We start from the raw sequence: 13,880 nt of genomic DNA, 5'->3' as shown, positions 1-13,880 counted from the left end.
AGAGAGCATATTACAATGTTATAATATAACATAACTGGTTTCAAAATGTCAGAAACAGGGTCAAGAACCTTCCCCACAGTTCTTCAGGAGCTGACAGACACCCTATGCCTAGTGTCTTACCTCAACCACAGGCCTACTCAGGTGACTCCAGGCTGTGACCCTGGCCCCCTCGTCCCCCTGGCCCTGGGCGCCTGGGTGTGATTTGTTGGGATTGGGGTCTGGTGCATTGGTCCACAAATCAGGAGGGACAATCTGTTTGTGGCTGACAGCTTTATGCTTCAAACAGGTCCCTGGTCACAGATGTCCTTCCAACCATTGCTCCTCACCAGACTGGAGCTGACATGTGTCCATTATAAATGTCCCCAAAGTTCCCTGTTTCTGATCTCACTGAACTTTGTGTGAGTGAGATAAACAACAGATAAATTGTACCCTCTGCTCACTTGCTGTTCAGGGTATATTGGACATTCATCAAATCCAGCTGTGCACGTAGAACCTGTTGTTTTATATGGAGGTAATTTAAGGCAATCTAAGCCAAAGATGGCTGTCAGTCAAAACTCAATTCAAAGAATATGAAATATGGGAATTCTTGAACATCCACTCCCTGAGGTGATTGTGGAATTTGGTTCTTTCCAGAACACTCAAGATGACCGATATTCTGTTTGGATTGTTGGAAGGGAAACAACCATGTTTATTCCTCCAGCTCCTAAGATGGTTAAAACGTGTTTCTTAGAGTCTGCAGGCAGAGCAACACAGTCGTGATTTGACCAGGGTCACAGTGAGACAGAAGCAGTCATATTGCAACAGCAGGGTCATTTGAACGCAAAATCAAAAGCACTCACAACTGTGTCAGGGACACCTTAGCCAGCTCTCACATGTGTGGTCAAACCCTGAGACGGCAACAAAAAAAACTCTGGGACAGGGAAACACTTTTACCAAGGTCACAAAATACACTTTAGTAAAATGGTCACCGTGTTAGGAATATGTACATATATGTGAACAGATGAAGCAAGAGAAATCAATCCAATCTTGATTATAATCTAATAAACACAGATTTAAGTATGGAAAGATAGTTTCATGTGCTTCAAACGTTCAATATTAGTTAGTAGGATTTGTTTTTATCTGTAAGGATGTCCCAGAATGAGACGATGGGCTAATCTGACCATCTGTTTCTTATCTGTCCTCCTTAATTTTCTACATTTGTAAATGTATTTATCTAAAGACTTCTAGGCCTGAAAACAGCATGCAGCCAAACCTCTGCCTGGGGGGTGAGATGGAGGCGGAGCACTGCCTAGATGTGTGTGCGTGCGTGACTTCATGGGGAGGAGTGTGCTTGTCTTCAAGGACTAAATGCATAGTTTTTGCCTGACAATATTTCCTTCCCCTTTATTGTGTTGTCGTCCTGCAAACCAAATCTATTGAAAAAAACTTGTTTTTTTTCGGAGAATTTTATAATGTACAGTACTCACACATGTAACAAGGTGAAACACTTGAAGATCTTGAATGCACCCTAAGTCAATGCCAGGTGTTGGTAATTGCCCATTAAGGGTGGGCCTGCCAAATGCCCAGGTATAAAAGTTGTGTTTTTAGTCATTTAGGGGATAGATACCCTTAATATGTAGGTGATTTGCCAGAAAGAATACAAATATTGATTGAAATGTATACATTAACGATTGAATGCCTATAAATGTGGTGAGGAAACTGATGATTTAACGCTGAAGAAATTCGGCTTGTCACCAAAAGCACTCACAAACTTTTACAGACTTCTACAGATGCACAATCGAGAGCATCCTGTCGGGCTGTATCACCGCCTGGTACGGCAAATGCTCCGCCCACAACCGTAAGGCTCTCCAGAGGGTAGTGAGGTCTGCACAACGCATCACCAGGGGCAAACTATCTGCCCTCCAGGACACCTACACCACCCGATGTCACAGGAAGGCCATAAAGATCATCAAGGACAATAACCACCCGAGCCACTGCCTGTTCACCCCGCTATCATCCAGAAGGCGAGGTCAGTACAGGTGCATCAAAGCAGGGACCGAGAGACTGAAAAACAGCTTCTATCTCAAGGCCATCAGACTGTTAAACAGCCACCACTGACATTGAGTGGCTGCTGCCAACATACTGACTCAACTCCAGCCACTTTAATAATGGAAATTAATGGAAATTGATGGAAAAATGTATCGCTAGCCACTTTAAACAATGCCACTTAATATAATATAATGTTTACATACCCTACATTACTCATCGTATATGTATATACTGTACTCTATATCATCTACTGCATCTTTATGTAATATATGTATCACTAGCCACTTTAAACTATGCCACTTTGTTTACATACCCTACATTACTCATCTCATATGTATATACTCGATACCATTAACTGCATCTTGCCTATGCCGTTCTGTACCATCACTCATTCATATATCTTTATGTACATATTCTTTATCCCCTTACACTTGTGTGTATAAGGTAGTAGTTGTGGAATTGTTAGGTTAGATTACTCGGTTATTACTGCATTGTCGGAACTGGAAGCACAAGCATTTCGCTACACTCGTATTAACATCTGCTAACCATGTGTATGTGACAAATAAAATTTGATTTGGATTTGATTTGGTTTGCTTGTTATTCATCTTTTTACCTTTTTCTTTTAACCAGGAGAAGCCCATTGAGACCCAGTCTCTTTTTCAAGGGAGACCTGGCCAAGAAGGCAGCAACAATCAATACATTACAGAATTACAACATACTACAATACAACAACATGATCCAGCCTAAAAAAAAGCATTTACACCCCTCCCTAACAGAGTCTCCCATCAAGAAGTTGTTGGCAGCAGTGATTGCAGCAAGCCCTAGCTGCTGAAGATGGTGTCCGAGATTAGCTTTCATTGAGTTGCTTGAGTAATTGAGAATAAAACCTATTTCTGTATACTTCTGGCCTGATCATTCTCATGCTGCATTTCTTGATATGAAGAACATGTGCATTGTTAGCTTAGGCCCGAGGACCTCACCTTGTTTGTAAAAAACAAGTGACATAATATCGGCTACAGGAAGAGATATTTATGTTTATTTCCCCCACGTTACACACACACAATAAATAGCTGAGAGCTATTGGCTTTCAGGAGGATATTAGACAGTGAGTACTGCTGACCTGAGCGGGTGTTGCGTCTACTGGGCAACAGCATCTCCGTGCTGATGAACAATGGCTCAGAAGTGTAGTGAGTCCAATCATCTTTGTGCTCTGACTCCTCCCAAATATCCCCATTGCTTTGTCTCTGTCTCTCACTCTCACTCACTCCTGAGAAGCTGCCCAGGGCTTATTTTGTAAATCAGGAGGTGCCTGAACAAAACATGAGCTCGAGAGGGGCGTGACCTGGGGAGCTCTGAGGGGCAAAAATCTACTTTTTCTTGTTCTGAGAAATCAAGGCTATTCCATGCGAGAAACTGAAGATCTGGTACAACGCTGTACTACTCCCTTCACAGAACAGCACAAACTGTCTCTAACCAGAATAGGAGTGGGAGGCCTCGGTGCACAACTGAGCAAGAGGACAAGTACATAAGAGTATCTAGTTTGAGAAACAGACGCCTCACAAGTACTCAACTGGCAGCTTCATTAAACAGGGCCCGCAAAACATCAGTCTCAACATCATCAGTGAAGAGGCAACTCCGGGATGCTGGCCTTCTAGGCAGACTTCCTCTGTCCAGTGGCTGTGTTCTTTTGCCCATCATAATCTTTTATTTGTATTGGCCAGTCTGAGATATGGCTTTTTCTTTGCAACTCTGCCTAGGAAAGGGCTTTATTTCTGGCCATTTTGATCCTGTAATCGAACCCACAAATGCTGATGCTCCAGATACTTAACTAGTGTAAAGAAGGCCAGTTTTATTGCTTCTTTAATCAGAACAACATTTTTCAGCTGTGCTAACATAATTGCAGAAGGGTTTTCTAATGATCAGTTAGCCTTTTAAAATTATAAACTTGGATTAGCTAACACAACGTGCCATTGGAACACAGGAGTGATGGTTGCTGATAATGGGCCTCTGTACGCCTATGTAGATATTCCATTAAAAATCAACCGTTTCCAGCTACAATAGTTATTTACAACATGAATAATGTCTACACTATTTCTGATCAATTGGATGTTATTTTAATGGACACAAAATGTGCTTTTCTTTGAAAAACAAGGACATTTCTAAGTGACCCCAAACTTTTGAACGGTAGTGTATATACTGTATTTTATACCATCTACTGCATCTTGCTGCTTGGTCAATGCTCATCCATATATTTATATGTATATATTCTTATTTCATCCCTTTAGTAGCTGTTGTGGAATTGTTAGATTACTTGTTAGATATTCCTGCACTGTTGGAACTAGAAGCACAAGCATTTTGCTACTCTTGCAATAACATCTGCTAACCATGTGTATATGACCAATAGAATTTGATTTGATGCACAGATCACTCACAGGTGATGGCCAATGAGCTCAGTGCCAAACATCTCTTTCTCTTTTTTTAAACTAAAACAATATTTGGAACTTGATAACATATTTTGGTAGGCTACACAAGACAGATAAGTATTGTCTTTTCAGTAGGAGCCATTTTCCTTCCAACCGGTGTTTTCCCGCGATTGCATTTCAAATATTGCGAAAGGCCTGTTTTGTTTGCATGCTGTTCACTGACAGATTTACCGCGTTCCCGACCGCTATGCCTTTTTGTTGGGCTACACACAATCCACAGCGAAGCTATTTTTTTATTTGAACACGTTATTGTTGATCATCTGTGGCTAAATTATAAGCCTTCTAATTGTGTAGTAGGCTATTCTGAATTATTTCATTTATTTCTGAAAAGACAGGAGTAATTATATAACTTTGGCAAATGTATTAAACATTTTCAGGGGTGCGGCAGCTCCTCCAGAACTGTTCGCGCGGCTATGATTCTACAAGGAAATAAATGATGAAGTGTAACGCTGGAGAGATGAGAGTTGCAGGCTCATGTCTATCAGAGCAGAGAAAGGGAGAGAGATCATAGAAGGTGAATCTCGTTCTAGTTCTGTGAGAGATGCAGGCACGCTTGTCGCACAGGCACCACAACGTGTAGATCGAAAACATAGGTTAGTTACAATGTTGCGCAAACCATAAACTCGTTCCGGCCCAACCCGAATCAACACTTAGAAAATCAGGCCTGGGCTGAAAATCTACTTTTCACATTACGTTTTTTTAGGTGGCAGAAGAATAACGAAGAGTCACTGAACTGACCCTCCAAACCTTGTTTTGTATTTTCCTGAAAATACTCTTCTATGATCAGAAAGATTTTGACATGCACATTTGGAATTAAAGACACTTTTATGTTTCTTGATTGTTTGATGAACATCATATTCTACATACTGTAAACGTTTCATCTACCCATTCATCTCAAATATTAAAGGAGGCTTTAACTGTGTGTGATCAGAAACTTAAAAAAGGAGTTGGGTGCTTATATTTATCCTATTTCAAGTGTGAATTGAAAATGTTTTTTTTTTTGCATATGCCAACTCCCCCTGATCCACCTTTGGGGAGTGGGTCACAGCCCCCCAAAAAACAAGATCTAGCTGTAGCCTACAGTTGAAAAATCACTGCACTTGTTTCCTTAAGTGCATAGGGACTGAGCAGAACTTGGGCGGTGGGAAGAGGTCCAAATAGGCCTAACATTTTCCCTCAACACAATTTTTATTTCAGTTTCTAAACAGTTTTTATTTAAAAGCCGGAGTATATTAGTTTATGTGTTTTAATTTTGGCATTAGCAAGTTGAGCCAATAGGCCAAATTACCACGGTCAAAGTGAGTCAATCAAAGATGGGTTAAGGCGAAAACAGCGTTTCCTTTTGTTATTGTTTATCCTGCATGTTTTTGTCTTTTTATCATGGAAATTAATCCCTAGAGGTGAGAATTAAATTCACACACCATCTGAGCTGTCTGTTTACATTGAATTTAATCGTTAAAACCGTTGAACCAATTGAACCAATTCTAAAGTGCCCGCCTATCAATCTAATTTCAATTTCAAGTTTTTATCCAGACACACCGAAGTTCTGCATGCAACAATGTTGCATTGGCAGCTGAATAGTATCCCTTATTATTGTAATATGTTAACTATCCTATTGTTATTGTTGTTTTAATTAGAGCATGTTGATATCCAAATGTAAGTGGCAAGACCATCAGGTTAGGAAATAAGCACTTACTTTTAGCATTGTTGCATTTACATTGTAACGTAGTAGTTCAGTCGTGAATTAGAAAACTTGCCTGTCCAGACATGCGGTGAACCCTAAAGATTGAGCAATAGTTCTCCAAATCAGTTGAACATCTTTGAAGCCGTGTGTTTAATTGATTGGTCTAATGTTGAAATCATTGCAGGTGCACCAAACATGTTGTCCTTTTACAATATCTTAACAAAAACATTTGCATTGGAAGTAGCACTATTTTCTATGAGCTTACTGTCTATAGTCTCACAAACCTGTCGAATTAGTCTGTATTTTTTCTGCACTATTTTCAAAATGAAAGGTTATTCATTTAAATTGACATAACTTAAATTGATGTAAATTCTAAACAATAACCTTTTCAAAAATATTGCAAAACATATACGTTTTTAGGGAGCCAATTTAACCGTATATTTTCGCTTTTCTTTCCATTTTCAAATGATATGAATAAAGCTTGACGGGGCGTCATCGCAACTGGATAAATCCTAGTGTGTGCTGTGCTAGAGAGAGGTAAGAGGAGGGTGGTGCCGGGGCTAAGTGTTTAATGGGGAGGGGGATTCGTCCTGGGAGGGAGGGAACAAGGGGTGTGGAGCACTGAGTTTAAAAAGCCAAGCAGCATTGCCCCACTCACTCATACTGTCTGTGTTCTTCTCCAGCGACTGATAGGGACTGACCATTCCTGTAACATGAATGTTTCTCTCGTTTTCAGCGTTGACAATTGGTTTATTTGAATTTTACTGAACCAGTTTTGGACTGCACAGAAACGGGTTTTTTCCACTCTAACGGATTTTTAGCATTATAATTTATTTTTCGTTCCAAACAAAAAATTGACTTCAGCATGGATCCAACTGTGGAGTATAGAGATACCGATGATTATTATTATGGTGACAATGAAACTATGTGTGACTACTCTGAGTGGGAGCCGTCCTACTCCCTCATCCCTGTCCTCTACATGCTCATCTTCATCCTGGGCCTGTCTGGGAATGGAGTGGTCATCTTCACCGTGTGGAGGTCCAAGTCCAAGCGCCGAGCAGCAGACGTCTACATAGGCAACTTGGCCCTGGCTGACCTCACCTTTGTGATCACTTTACCCCTCTGGGCGGTGTACACTGCATTGGGCTACCACTGGCCCTTTGGTGTGGCCCTGTGTAAGATCAGCAGCTATGTGGTGCTGGTCAACATGTACGCCAGTGTCTTCTGCCTCACCTGCCTGAGCTTTGACCGTTACCTGGCTATCGTCCACTCTCTGTCCAGCAGCCGGCTGCGGTCGCGGGGCACAATGTTAGCCTCCCTAGGGGCCATCTGGCTCCTCTCAGGCCTGCTGGCCGTGCCCACTCTGCTGTTCCGCACCACCATGGACGACATCAACAGCAACCGCACCACCTGTGCCATGGACTTCAGCCTGGTCACCCTGAACGAGAGACATGAGTCCCTGTGGATCGCAGGGCTCAGCCTGTCCTCTTCCGCCCTGGGCTTCCTCCTGCCTTTCCTGGCCATGACCATCTTCTACTGCTTCATTGGCTGCACCGTCACACGCCACTTTAACAACCTGCGGAAGGAGGATCAGAAGAAGCGTCGTCTGCTGAAGATCATCACCACCCTGGTGGTCGTGTTTGCCATCTGCTGGACCCCATTCCACTTGCTGAAGAGCATGGATGCCCTCTCCTACCTGAACCTGGCTCCCAGCTCCTGTGGATTTGAGCGCTTCCTCCTGGTGGCCCACCCTTATGCTACCTGCCTAGCTTATGTCAACAGCTGCCTCAACCCCTTCCTGTACGCCTTCTTTGACCTGCGCTTCCGCTCCCAGTGCCTGTGCCTGCTCAACCTGAAGAAGGCCATGCATGGACAGATGAGCTCCATGTCCTCCACGCTCAGCGCCCAGACACAGAAGTCAGAGGTACAGTCTCTGGCCACCAAAGTGTAAAGAGAGGGGACGGATAGGTGGAGTGGAACCGCTGGCTGGATCCCTGTGCCACCACAGGAACACTGACTGGCAAACGCACAGACTTTTGGTGTCCGTAATGAAATGCTTTTAAGGTGTAAAAGAGACAATGAACCATATCAGATGAATTGACTTTGTTTTCCTGAACATGGGTTTGCATATATGTTTTCATTCTTGAGTGTATGTGCATTTCTCTCCCATTTCCAACCCAACGGGTGCTTCACTGGGTAGGGGAGAAGCCCAGGGAGTCCTCGACCCTACAGAGGTTCCCTCTAACCCCTGGACTGGACCCTGAAGCTGGGGCCAGCTGGCTGATCTCCATATCGCTGCTTCCTTTTCTTCCACAAACTTTCAGAAAGTGACAGAGGTAAATATTATTTTCAGACACAATCATTTTCCTGTTGTCTTTTTCAAATGTTATTCTTTACTCTACAAGGGACCAGAATTCTGAACAAAGAGGCAGACAGTCATAGAGGGTTTATTTGTGTTGTTGTTATGTATTTCATATGCAAACCTGTTTACACTGGGTAAATCACAAATTTGTACAGTATTTTCGTACTTTTGCTGTTTAAGATGTGTTGATATTTTTTGTTTTATTACAAGCACTTGTTAAATGAATTAAATGTTAAAGAGGGGAAAGTTTGTTTGCAAAGAGACTATCTTCTTAAGCTTGTTGTTTGTGAAGGTAGGAGACTGGGCGGAGGGGGGGGGGTGATGTAAGAAGAGCTAAGGTGTTGCAGCTTAATTACATACTTTGAGGAGGAGACAGGGGGGGGGCAGACAGGCAGATGGCAGCAGACAAATGTTGTCGGGGAAGCAGGTGGGGTGGGGGCTTTACAGTGCACTCTTGGTGTCAGATGGGAAAAGGAAACTTCATGAATGTTTTATTATTATGCATATATGTTGTATCTTTTGACATCCGTGTAACTAACTACTGTATTAAAGAAATATGTTCTATAAAAATAATGTCCTTGTTGATCTTTTTGTTGAATTTCCTCAAGAAATACGGGTATGTGTATTCTCTTTGCCTTTGGTTCTGTTTGAAATAACACACAAAGTTCTGTCTTTCATGAAATTCAGGACTAATTGTTATGGTGTGTTAATGCTTTATTCATTCTGCACATGTGAACTTTCACATTAGTTTCATCAGAGAGTATAGGATTTCAACATCATTCTGTTATTTCAGTGATAAGGATGCCCAGAGGGCTGCAGCTCTGCTATGAATGTCTTGCTCTTGGTTTACAGCACTGGACCAAACACTCAACCCTATTCAATCAAAACCGGTATACAGATCTGAACGATAGGGAAAAACAACATTCCTACTACACTATTGCTTTTGTGTCTGGATACAGGTTTTGATTGAATAGAGCCTTGACTGGATCACACTATACTGATGTGATTTAAGCACAGCAAGGCGTGAGCTTGAACTTGTCTTTAAACATATTTTCATTGAGATCCTTTATCAATTACCTTCCAGGCAAAGGTTTACTTAACTGTGTCTAGAGACTTTTACAGCATGCCACATGTTTCATTCCCTAGAAATACAAACAAATATTGGCACAGCGTTGCACCAGTAGGGGAACTAGTTATACTGGGCTGTCTATTCGGTGGCAGTTATCTTAGAGGTTAGAGGGTTGGGCCAGTAACTGAAAGGTTCCTAGTTTGAATCCCAGAGCCAACAAGGTCAAAAATCTGTCGATGGGCCCTGAAGCAAGGGACTTAATCCTAATTGCTCCAGGGTTGCTGTTGATAATGGCAGACCCTGGCTGTAACCCAACAGTCCGAGGGTGTCTCAGGGAGAGTTGGGATATGTGTAACAGTATAGCTTCCGTCCCTCTCCTCGCCCCTACCTGGGCTCGAACCAGGGACCCTCTGCACACATCAACAACAGCCACTCTCGAAGCATCGTTACCCATCGCACCACAAAAGCCACAGCCCTTGCTGAGCAAGGGGAACAACTACTTCAAGGTCTCAGAGTGAGTGACGTCCCCGATTGAAACACTATTAGCGCGCACCCTGCAAACTAGCAAGCCATTTCACATCGGTTACATATAAAAATCTAATTCAGACATGCGTATTAATACACACTTGTACATGTGTGACATAGGACAAATGTAAGCACCAACCAAATTATGATCATTATTCACTGAGAGTTTGCGGGTCAACACCCCCACATGTTGGCTGAATAACGGGGTCATTACCAATGAGTGACTCCTATGAGGGGCCCTTTGATTTGACAGTAATGAGCTCTGTTGGACATAATCATGAGTTTTCGGGTGCTAGGTTCCCAATCCTGGCATAAATTGGGCTGCAGGACAAGTCGATATTTGTCCCTGTTGACAAGAGATTGCAGTCAGAAGCACTGAGGAGGGACGAGGTGGGGGGAGGAGGGGGTGTCTGCAGATGCTCCAACCGACAGACGCCGAAGATAAAAGTGGATGACTCTGCCTGCTGAGATCAGAGGGAGAGAAAGAGAGACAGACAAAGGGAGACAGAGTGGGAGAGAGTTATTGGACAGGATCATCATTTTACAGTTTTGTCAAATTTCATCCTTTGGCACAGCCAAAACTAACTACATATGTGAAATAGTGAGAGCGAGAAGTGATTCATCTTTCTGTGTGTGAGAGATCATATGTTACTCATTTGCCATCTGGGAAAGGGAACGTATTTGACAATGATAGAGCATAAAATAAATCCCATATGATTGTAATTCTGAATTATGCCATAACCTAAACCCTTAAAGGACCACACAACAGTCAGAGAAAATTACACAACTAAATGCAAGCATTCAAGTTTGAGAGACTACTCATGTTGATTGTTACACCTGGTTACCTGATTACAAACAAACTACTAATAACAGATCATGTAAGAAGAGATAGGATGCAATCTTGCATATGGTCGACTGGCCAGACCTGTTGTTGTTATTGAGATGAGTCGGACTGACAGCTTGTCTGATGGTGTTAGCCAGTGGCAGTTTTTGGATAAGTCACCCAGAATACCAGCTGACCAAGGCAGAGTGGGAATATGAAGGCTACAGCCAGTGAAAAAGCATCAGTGTTAGCTTTTTAAAATCCCAGACACGCTTTCTGTGATTTTGTGTGTGCGTGTGTGTGCGTGTAGATCAGTCTTTCTTAAAATACGGGTCGCGGACCTGTTAATGGTGGGTGGCGACATGTCAGAGTAAATGTATCATCATTTCATGAATTACTGGAATTGATTTGGCCAAGAGCAACTGATGATGTGCTGTCAGCCAATGACTAAGGATGATGTGCTGCCAGTCATTCCCACTCACTCACTTCTGTCATCAGATGGAGTCAAGCTAGCCGCAAGTTCTGACTGAACTCAATTGTCATGAAACGCAAGTACCGCGATGAGTTTCTCTCTCTTGGTTTCATACAAACTCGGAGAAATAACTGATACTGCAACCCTAAGTAACAGTACGTATGAAGATGAAAAAGGATCAGGCCTACTGTTCATCTTAATGTAGAAATGATTGGTGGAAAAGGTCTAGGTTGGAACTGTCACTGTTAAAATACAAGTCATATTTTTTTTAATTCTGAACTGGAATAAATTGAAGCAAGATGCTTTTTGAGGAAAACCCACTCACACAGTCCAGGGTTGCTCATCTACAGCAGGAAGCGGTCTCCTGCCTGGCTGAGAAAGCAGTAGATGTTCTGATTCAGTTTGGTACCACATACTTATGCTAGTCAGGGTTCTCAAGTACTAGCATAAGTAACAAGTACTTAAAAACAAGTACAGAAACAGTGTCAATGCTGAACATGACCTCAGTGTTACACTGTTAAAAACTGAACCCAGAATAGACTTGCTGGTTGAATCTTCAACCAGCCACACCTCTCACTTCTCAACTGTATGTGTTTCTGGTCTACATCTGTGTGATGTGATCAATCAGTTTATTCCAGTTCAGAATACAAATGATTTATTATATTTGAACAGCAACAGTTCCAACCTAGACAGATATGTAAAAGTGTTTTTAATAGGGGGAAATAAACATGAATAGCTATTTATATTATTATATTTCATTTCATTGTTATTTGTCTATATTGCATTTGTTTTAGGCTGACATAAGGGAAATTAAATGTACTAATATTAACGTATAGTTGCATGTTTTCATAAGGTTGGGTTCCAGGAAAACACAGAATTTCTCATTTGGGTCCCAGGCTGAAAAAGTTTCAGAACCCCTGGTTTAGATGCTCTGTGTTCTACAGGTTGTCGTCCTCATGTTTTGTTGTTGTTCAAAAAAGTGTCAATGTTCAAGACCCCAACCCTATGAATAACTGAAATGCCTCATCAGGGTGGGGGCATGGGAGGATGGTTGTGCTCAGGGCCGGCTCGAGCCTATTGGAGGCCCTAAGTGAGATTAAGTTGGGGGCCCCCCAACCCCGTCAACATTTTTTGTTGATGTAAGGTTTAAAGTTAATTTCCTGCAATTCTACACATTTTACCATGGGGCACAGAGAAAATGTTGCAGTTTAAACACCAAGTTGTCTGCATTTCTACACATTTTGCCGTGGGGCGGAGAGAACTTTGCAATTTTATAAAAAATGGAATGCAATTATACTTATTTTGCCATGGGGCTTTGAGAAAAAGTTATTTCCAGAAATGTTACGCATTTTATCATGACTTATTTCATGCTTATATAATATACCTGAGTATGAATTACTAACACAAACATTGGGGGGCCCCCTGGAGGTCAGAGAACCTGGGCACGTGGCCTGCATGCCCGGTCGGTATTCGGCCATGATTACTACTATTTTAGATAGCTGGCTAAACTATCTACTAATCTAAAAATGTTTTGCTGACATGGCTAATTGAGTGGCTGTCAGTGACTGACATACACTACATGACCAAAAGTATGTGTACACCTTCTCGTCAAACATCTCATTCCAAAATCATGGGTATTAATATGGAGTTGGTCCCCCCTTTGCTGTTATAACAGCCTCCACAGGTGAAAGGCTTTCCACTAGATGTTGGAACATTGCTGCAGGGACTTAGCCACAAGAGCATTAGTGAGCTTGAGCACTGATTTTGGGTGATTAGGCCTGGCTCGCAGTCTGCGTTCCAATTCATCCCAAAGGTGTTCGATGAGGTTGAGGTCAGGGCTTTGTGCAGACCAGTCAAATTTTTCCACACTGATCTCGACAAACCATTTCTGTATGGACCTTGCTTTGTGCACGGGGGCATTGTCATGCTGAAACAGGAAAGGGCTTTCCCCAAACTGTTGCCACAAAGTTGGAAGCACAGAATCATCTAGAATGTCATTGTATGCTGTAGCGTTAAGATTTCCTTTCCTTGTAAGTAAGGGGCCTAGCCCGAACCATGAAAAACAGCCCAGACCATTAATCCTCCTCCACCAAACTTTAAAGTTGGCAATACGCATTCAGGCAGGTAGCATTCTCCTGGCATCCGCCAAACCCAGATTCATCCATCGGACTGCCAGATGGTGAAGTGTGATTCATCACTCCAGAGAACACGTTTCCACTGCTCCAGAGTCCAATGGCGGCAAGCTTTACACAACTCCAGCCGACGCTTGGCATTACGCATGGTGATCTTAGGCTTGTGTGTGCCTGCTCAGCCATGGAAACCCATTTCATGAAGCTCCTGACGAACAGTCCTTGTGCTGACGTTGCTTCCAGAGCCAGTTTGGAACTCGGTAGAAGATGAAATAGCCGAATCCACAAATTTGAAAGGTCCACAT

At 42.5% G+C, this 13,880-nt stretch overlaps 1 protein-coding gene across 1 annotated transcript; it reads left to right on the top strand.

Annotated features, from left to right (window-relative positions):
• The first annotated feature begins 6,867 nt into the window (after window positions 1–6,867).
• aplnra (apelin receptor a) lies at window positions 6,868–9,130 on the top strand. Its single transcript, XM_029678902.2, has one exon. It carries the CDS (start codon window positions 7,061–7,063, stop codon window positions 8,144–8,146), a length of 1,086 nt encoding a protein of 361 aa, XP_029534762.1. The 5' UTR covers window positions 6,868–7,060; the 3' UTR covers window positions 8,147–9,130.
• Window positions 9,131–13,880: the final 4,750 nt, after the last annotated feature.

This window comes from Oncorhynchus nerka, linkage group LG13 (genome assembly GCF_034236695.1).
Source record: "Oncorhynchus nerka isolate Pitt River linkage group LG13, Oner_Uvic_2.0, whole genome shotgun sequence".
NCBI lineage: Eukaryota > Metazoa > Chordata > Actinopteri > Salmoniformes > Salmonidae > Oncorhynchus > Oncorhynchus nerka.
The sequence above is the reverse complement of the archived record's forward strand: the minus strand, read 5'-3'. Positions and strand labels throughout refer to the sequence as shown.